This window comes from Pinus tabuliformis, chromosome X (genome assembly GCF_031772625.1).
Source record: "Pinus tabuliformis cultivar Carrire ecotype Pingquan chromosome X, CPIR1, whole genome shotgun sequence".
Classification (NCBI taxonomy): domain Eukaryota; kingdom Viridiplantae; phylum Streptophyta; class Pinopsida; order Pinales; family Pinaceae; genus Pinus; species Pinus tabuliformis.
The window spans coordinates 1,004,678,006-1,004,687,366 of NC_142308.1; the positions used below are offsets into that span (position 1 = coordinate 1,004,678,006).

Genomic DNA, 9,361 nt, shown 5'->3' on the forward strand with positions numbered 1-9,361 from the left:
TATATAATGGTATTTGGCGTATGGCAATATACATATTGGGATTTCTGTTGCAGATAATTGAAGATCTTGCTTACAGCTGCAGAGGTTAAGCTGTTATTAAAGTCGTTAACTTGCCCGGCCTCTAGAGTTCACTTGAAAACCTAGAAAGATCATAAATGATATTTCAAATCGTACATCACCTGTGTTCAGTACTACGAAGGATGAGGCTTCTCCCTTCGTCCTCAAAAGATTCGAGCTGCCCTCTTTTGCAGGAAGATTTGACAAAGGCCTCCACATACGAAAATATACCACTCGCCGCTATGTGGCAAGATATTCAAGGAGCAGACTCGTGGAATGGTTTATTAGATCCCATTAATCCAGTATTGAAAACTGAGATTCTCAGATATGGTGATTTTGCAGAGTTGTGCTATGATGCGTTTGATAGTGAACTTTCCACCAATGATCTAGGTGGGTGTAAGTACAGCCTTGATAAATTGTTTGAAAGTTGTGAAAGGTCTGCTCATTCCGGAGCTTCCTGTAGTGCCGGCTATGAAGTGACCAAGTATTTGTACGCAGAAACTGATGCACTGGGTAGGTCAATAGAGCAATCTGTTTGGATTGGCTTTATTGCAGTCTGCACAGACGCTGAAGAGATACGAAGACTAGGGAGGCGAGATATTGTAGTAGCCTGGAGAGGAACTGAAACACGCCAAGAATGGATACAGAATGCTAGAGATATTTTAGTTCCCGCTCGATTATCTTTTAGTCGTTTCAAGCACAACGTTGTCGTAGCCGGATTTCCAACTACTCCTCGTTTGAGCAAGAAAGTGCTGGGACACCGATTATCAAGTACAGCTAGTTTAAGCGATAAGGGTGTCCGAGTAGAGAAAGGATTTTTAAGCTGCTACATCTCTAAAGGAGAAGATTCAAGATGTGCCAGAGATACTGTTATTTCTGAGATTCTAAGACTGGTGGATAAATTCAAGGATGAAAGTTTGAGCGTAACTTTGACTGGACACAGCTTGGGAGCTGCCCTGGCAACGTTAAGTTCATATGACATAAAAAAATGTCTCAACTCAAACTTTCCGGAACGGCCTTTACCTGTGACTGCGTTTGCATTCGCGTGTCCGCGCGTAGGGAATAGAGCATTTGCCCTGCGAATGGAGGAGCTAGGAGTGAAAGTGCTGCGGTTGGTGAATAGGAGAGATGTTGTTCCCAAAGTTCCTGGATTTGTTTTCAACGAGAATTCATGGCGATGGTTAACAAAACTGTTGGATTGGCTTCCCTGGACATATTTTCACGTGGGTGTAAAGATTGTTTTCGACAACAATGACATGCGCAATCTTGATCCTGCTTACGCCCACAATTTAGTGGTTTATCGTCGTCTGATTGAAGGCTATGTCGGAGTGGGTAGACCTTTCAAACCTTGGGGGCGGAAAGGGCCTGCTCCACTTGCTGTGGCCAATTAATTGAAGATCAGATTCATAAATCTGCACAAGAAAAAGAAAATGTAAGATGACTGACTGAAACAGAGCTTCCGTCCTTTATTATAACCATGACCTGCTTGTGAGCGAGTCAAGTGATCGGGACACTTAGTTAGATGACTCTGTCCAAATTAAAATCTAGCAGACTTGTTAAGAATGTCAATTCCATCATAGACTTAGAGATGTCAGGGAACATCATTGTTGATTCGTTATTCGTCCAATTTTATGATAACACTAAAATCCTAATAATATCATTTTAATGCGGGCTTGCTACACACCCTGAACAATTTGTTGATAATTTTCTTAAGTACATTTTACATCATCATATAGCACTATACTCTTATCTTTCAGGACAATTCTAGCCCGTTTGGGTTCTTTAATTTTTATTTTAACTCCGGGATTTTTCTCTCGGACGATGTTTGGAGTGATGAACAGAACTTTATACATTGAAGTGTTTCAAGTAAACGACCTTCCACAATTGTGTAAAAATCCTCACGATCGGAAGGCAGATACTTTAAACCAGGTAAAAGAATCAAAATTTGGAAAAAAAAATGAAAATTAAATTTACATATTATTAATTATTAAACTTATAAAATTATATTGTTTTAAATATTTTTATATAATTCTATAAATTAAATAATTAGTAAGGATATAACTATACATCATAATAAGTTTCATTCACTTATTTCATTATATATTTTACATTATTAAATTTTAAAAAATAAATTAAATATTTGATTAAATTTCAATTTTATTATTATTATTATTATTATAAAATAAATTAATGTATAACTTAAATATATATACATTTAAAAAGATATATTTATTTTATAATAGAAATTTAATATAAAAAAATATTATCAATTAATATTATAATTTATCAATACCCAATAACCCAAATAATCATAAATTGTCCTTAAAATCTCTCTTTAAAAATATACACTTTTATAAATATAGTTAAAATAATTATTGTTTTGAGGCTTCTGTGATCAGTGCTTTGTGTGTTGTTATCTTCCGGAGTTTTCGCATCCATGATTTGTTTGTATCGAGCACTCCACCATGGCTCATCATCAGAATAGATAGTTAAAATAGTTTTTTCTATGCAATTATGAAGTAATACAAAGCCTAAACAATTTCAATTTTTATGAATACAGAATAAAAGTGAAAAAACTACTCCTACTTCACCAGTTTTAACAAATCAAAAAGAATAATTCAATCCGTCTGGACAATAATCTCTATTTTTCTATTACAGTAATCCTAAATTACTCATATTAAAACATTATCATTCATTTTACTCTTATATTATTATTCTTAATTTAAAGAATAAACCATTCTTCTTCTTAATTTTTATCCACTTATGTAATTATGATGTAATATAAAGCACAACTAATTTCAAACTTTTGTGATTAAAGAATAAAAGATAAAGAAATCATTGATGCCCAACCACTTTTAACGCAGAAAAAAATAAACTAAATAAACCTTTGAAATGCTTTCTATTTTTGTATTACCATAAGTCTAAATTATTCATATTCACCTACTACTTTTTTCAATTATCTTTCTAAAACATATCAAAACATTATTTAACATGATTGGGTAACCTCGACAAAGGCACATTTTGCTTGAGCAATCATTATATAAGTTTATACAAGAGAGAAATATTATTTAACCATTTTACAAAGTCAACTTTAATAATTTATTTAGATAATGTAAAATATAATTATATGTAAATTTGGAAAAATTTAATATATAAATAAGATTTATGTTTTTTGGTGCAATATATAGCTTAGTGTGGGAGATGTTGTGAGGTAGGTTACATTTAAAAATAGTAAAATAATAATTTATATTAATAAATTATAAATAATAACAAAAAAAATTAATTAATGCTGACAACAATTAAAATTCTTCAATTAGCAAGTTAATTTTACATAGCCCTATACAGAGACATAAAATAATTGAAAGTAGAACAAATATTTTACTTTTTAGTGTGAGGAATAAATACAATTTATTCACTATCTAATATGGAGATGGGTAAAAAAAAAAAATTGCTTTTTACGATGAATCATAGGAAATAGTATTATTGATATTATATGATGTGTAGTTCATTCTAAGTCTAGTTTACATAGGATATTTAAAACAAAAATACATTAATAATAAAAAATATTTTAGTGTCAACCAAAAGTGAAATATTTCAATGTCCATATTAAATAACATAATTTTATATCTACTCTCACATACGGGAGAGATTTTTTTTTGTTATTTACACCTTGCTCATTTAACCAAATCATTGAAACGAACTATATTAAGTGTTTAGGCTTATTTCATTTATTCGCCACTTATTTAGCAGTGATGTCTTTCTATGTGAAAATATATTAATATTAACACTGTGTTTTTCGACCATCATTAGGAATGGAAAATTAATTATATCATAAAGCTCATGGGACTACTATCTACCTTGCAATGTTGTGTCATGAGATTCATTCAAACACATTATGAGTTAATGCTGAATGGAGTAGCAACGTTAGCTTAGGTCTAGGATACGATGGATCTGAATAATCGAATTATCTAGAAAACGGTTACAATTGCCCGCCATCTCGCAACCTAGCTCTGTGACTCAGCTAGGGTTTAAGACTTGTGCAAGTTTTACCCCCTTGTCATCGACACTCCCAGTTTCCTCAATAAAATATTTTCTTCCATAGCTGAGAGCTTACGATTTCCATGGTAACAATTTGGTCTGTGGAGTTTTGGAGAAGGCACGCACTAGGTCTCGACTCTAACCTTCAAGGTAATGAAAATATTCTCCTACTTTAACATTGCCAACATTTGTCTATTTATTTTCAATAATATATATAGGTTTCAATAACGAATCATGGATCCCTATGTAGGGTGCCAACAAGGTGATTTCATCATCTGTGGTCTAATATTGTGCAGGAAATTCCAGGCGAATTTTCTTCTACAAGTCTTTCTATGAATTGAATTTTTTACTGTCCCCGGTTATTAGTGGAGGTTTCGATTCCTAGGGTTTCTTGTGGGAAGCTCTTCAACCCAGCTCCGACCAAGGTAATTAACCTTAGGGTATGCTGTTGTCGATTACTTCCATTCTCCTTCTCTTAGAGTGGTCGAATTGGTGCTATAGTCCTAATGTGTATAACTCCTTTTGCAGGTAAGGTACCTCGGCTTATGGTGCTCCCTAGCTCATGGTATTATCCTTCTACTTACGACTCCCTTTCGTGGTTATATTGATAAAGTCTCCATTGTCCTTTGTTATGGATTCCACGTGTAAAAATGTATCCATGAGGGTCTCTATGCTCTTCATTTAAGAAATAATTGCAATGGTTCCCTATTCAGGGCTAAAGATGATGGGAATTAATTTATCTTAAGGCTAGGCCATGACAGACCCTATATTCTTCTAAGAGATATATTAAATAATTATTGTATTTATTCTATCTTACCGAACATGCGACTTGGTTGTGTTTCCATTGTTTGAACAATAAATCAAAATTTTTCTGTGACTTACTATAGCACAAAATTCTTACTCTCATCTTCAAAAATAATGTTTTCCTATTTGGTTATTGGGTAGTTCATTTTTTTATAATTTTATTTTATAATTGTTTTAGAAGTATACATTCAATAGATACTACGGATTGTTCCTAGTTTTTTTTTTACTTAGGTTTTCCTAGGAACTAACCCAAACTGCCTCTAAGAAGGTTGTATCCGTGTCATTTACTCTAAGCATCTATTTTTCACTACTTTTAATATTTCTCTCGGTCTCTCGCATAATATACTTTCCTCCCATCCCTGAACCCACACTCTTAATTTAAATACATTAGCTTCAATCCTCTTTTTAGTATGAATAAGTTTCAGTTTTGAGTCTTAATTTTGGACACACGGTTATTAAAATTCTATTCATTAATGACTTTCCTTCGCGAAAATGATTCCTAACATAATTGAAAATGTCAATAATACTTGATTGTTCCATTTTTGCTATCTTACAGAGAATGTTTAGAAACCATTTATATGAAATCATTGATTATAGTTAAAGAGTCCATGTAATCCCATCCTCCATAATAACACTTATGTTATGGGAAAGGAAATAAAACAACATTATATAATGCTTATATGTTAAAGTTATGCTTTCAAGTAATACAACCAGGAGAAGCGCCACTCCTCCCAATCAATCAGATTGGTCCTCACAACTAAATCTCCCTTAGAGCATTTTGATTTCCAGAATAGCAAATGGAAAGTGACCTAATAAGGTTAGTTCTTTAAACTAAATACCACCCATTCAAGCCAAAAAATTACAAACCCTCAAGTTTGTCTCATGGGTTCCACTAGTCCTCAGTCTAGCTCAAGAAGACCCTAAATGGCATCGTCTTTATTTTATTCAATAACATCTTTTTGTAGTTTCATAAGCTTTCAGCTTCATCCTCCCACTTGGACCTTTTCCAACTATGCACCAAGTATCCAACTTTTCCTCAATTTTTCTCTCCTCTCACCCTCTTGGCCCCCTTGTCCCAACTGAGATTTTTTATCTCTAGGGATAGGAATAACTATCCTCTAACTGTTTGGTAAATGAAAATTTTCATATAGGATATCTTCCCGTGAATTCAAAGACTTGTCATAAACTTTATTTTATATGAAAATATAAAACTTATATAAACTTCAAATATTTAAATTCCCCACGTAGGCTTTTCACATAGCCCACGATTTACCAAATATTTGTGGTAGCAGTAAATTAAATATTTACCTTTCAACGAGGGATGTTACATTTTTCACCCTCGAGCAAAACACTATCCTCGAAGTTTCTTGGTCTTGAAAATAAGCTAAAATATGCCTTGTGCATAAAATATTTATTTCAACTTTTCAGGTAACCTCTCTTGACTAAATTTCTTCCATGACACTATCGACAACAACTTTTTTCTATAACATAATCTCTCTTTGATTATGAGTATGCAGAGGCTCCACCATGAATATTCCATCTAGTTCATCTTGGATTGACAATCGTTATCATTAGGTCCATCTATCATTACTTTAGGAACACACACACATTCATTTCCACTTTATTAAAGACGTTGTTTTTTACTATTTATATGTGCCACAATTCATTAGTGTACATCATAACGTCACCATGGTTTGAAATCTACACTCAGTAAGGGCTATAAAACTCATTAAAAACTCATAGAAAATAACATTAAATCCTTCTTACTTACTCAATAGCTACTTCAATTGATAAGGATCGATTCCACTCAAAATTCCAAATCATAGAAATACCAATTCTATTGGCAGTATATACCTAGGTGTGATAGCATCCCATAAATGATTCACTGTTCCCTTCTTTTATGATAGATCATAATTTGTATATTATCGTACTAGGTAATATTACTATACTTTTTATCTTATTTTCAAGTGTTACATATGTGTTAGTTATGCAAGGAGTATGGTTTAGGATAACTTCCTTTTAACTTTCCATTCTCAAGATGGCTACAAGGACGGTACTTTGTTGAAGTAAACTTAGTTATGCCCATCCTAAACCGCTTTTCTTTACACAGAATCAAGGGTCCATACTGAAACATTACTTCAATTTTGGCCTTTCGTCATTGTATGTTGCAAGTTGATGATGGTTATAAAGGGTTCATTTCCTGTGTATATCTGTGGGGTTCTTCCCTATGCACTCAACTCACAAAAACTAGGTTTAAATTTTTTCCTTTCCATGGTTATAGATGCACCACCCAACCACAATCTCTTACTTTTTACTAGGTTTGTGCATGTCATAATATCTTGCAATTCCTGCTAATTTATCCCAAGGGACCTCACCAATGTTTGCATATTTATATTTGCAATATCAATTTAGTCAATCTTTAGTTAGCTATAACACCATTTTGTACCTGATACATCTCCTAGGACCATTTCCCCCTTTTTAAATTTACAACATATAGTTATGGAGACAACACTATCTCTATAAATGTGAATCAGGTCGTACTTCATTTTCTAATTTGTGATCACAATCTAAGAATTTTTTTTTAAATATAGCTTCTCTTTTCCGAAGTATGTATAATTAGTAACTTTATGTTATATTAATATGTATTCAACCTTTCATGTTCATAACACCCAAGTATATGTGAAATTCTATGCAAAAGCTGAAAGAATAACATTTTGTCATTTATTGTTTACCATTCCCATTAACTCAATTAACCTACTTGCCTACCATATATTGTTCCCACTCTCAATTTTAGCCTTAATCAATATCACCCTCCCTTTGTCTACATAATTTATTCTTTTACCAATCTCTTCAGTACTATTTCTATGTGTCTTTTGCTTTTCTACCTCATAATATTACTACCTCCATCGCTTTTATTTGGCGGTTCCAAGATGTTTCGCTGATTTTTGTTTTCAATAATTATTATTATATCTACCCAGATTTCTAGCACTCTACAAATTTTCGATAGAGGTCTTTGATAAAATGGATTATATTTTATAACACACTTACTTGTCTTCACACACCTCTTTCCCCTAATAATGTCACTAGCTATGTCTATGCCATCCCTTTTTTAGTTATTCAATATCATGAATAAGTTAATTGATGACGATCCATATTCAAGGAGATCACAGAAGATTCTTTTGAATGTTCTTGTTTTTTTCTTTCTATTTTGGTTGTTCTGTGCTATCTCTTTTTGGGAAAAAATATATGATCAAATTCTTACTTTTATCAATACTGAAAATTAAACTTGCTCCTCATAGCCATGGGATTTTAGTCACCATTATCAGTTATGTTTTTTAACACACTTATACTCATATTATGCTGCTATCATATAAATATTTTCTTTTATAAATATATTTTATATTTCAATTCTGTTGCAACATATGTTATTATTGGGGACATTTTGTATTGTTTTACATTATTCTACCTGAAATAGATATTTATTTTTTAATTAATTTTTTCACCCTCATCACTTTGGGAAATTCACATCAAATTTATTATGTATTTATACCTTAAATCAAAGTATTCATAACTTTAATATTCCCCCTTTTTTTCGCATGTAAGAGTATTGATAGAATGGCACTCATTATGACACCCTAATCTAACTATTTTCTTTAGTTCACAACATATTACTCACTTCATTAATAACAAATGATTTTACTGCTTTTGACTGATAAGTTCGTGTGGGTAGAAATTTTATTCCAATTTGAGAATAACTAATTTTTATTATAATACCATCTCACACAGTAATCATATATTCTTTCATCTTATAATTTTAATTTTCAAGGAAATTTTTCCTTACCTATCCCCATGATGGTTTCATGCCAGCAATGGGCCACAACCAAACATTACCATTTTTTTTGGTTCAACCCACCAACTTAATGGAAAATATTATTCTTGTCTTTTGCTCAAGTGGACCCGCTTCTTGTGAACTAGTACTTTTATTGACCCTTGACCATACGTACAAGAATTCTTAGAATTCATTACTTATGTATTATACATATACCACTCGTTATCTTAGTTTTTTTTTAAATTCTTTCATTGCCAATATTGCAGTATATTTTTTGGTTCTTCCTAAACCCTTATAATGAAATCATTATTATTACACATACATAATTTTTATAAGATAAGTTTAATCTTCAACCTCTCTATGTTAAGTCTTCTATCTGAAATAACTTTGACATAAATTTTCCTATTAGTTCATAGATGACATCTTTCCTTTATGCTTATTCATGGTTTTATCCTATGACACACCTTTGTTTCTATGTAAATATTTTTAATGTCATGGGAAGAAATCCATATTGAACTCAACTAAAAATAAAATATGGTGATGTAATAAATAAATTATATAAATGGAAAAGCAAAAATATTAGGAAAGAAGCACTTGAGTTTTAGCGATTATTGTCACGATCTAGAAACGAAT

General features: G+C 31.9%; 1 protein-coding gene across 1 annotated transcript; it reads left to right on the forward strand.

The window, feature by feature from the left end:
• Nucleotides 1-200: 200 nt before the first annotated feature.
• LOC149143147 (phospholipase A1-Igamma1, chloroplastic-like) lies at nt 201-1,448 on the forward strand. Its single transcript, XM_089451704.1, has one exon. It carries the CDS (start codon nt 201-203, stop codon nt 1,446-1,448), a length of 1,248 nt encoding a protein of 415 aa, XP_089307830.1.
• The last annotated feature ends 7,913 nt before the right edge of the window (nt 1,449-9,361 follow it).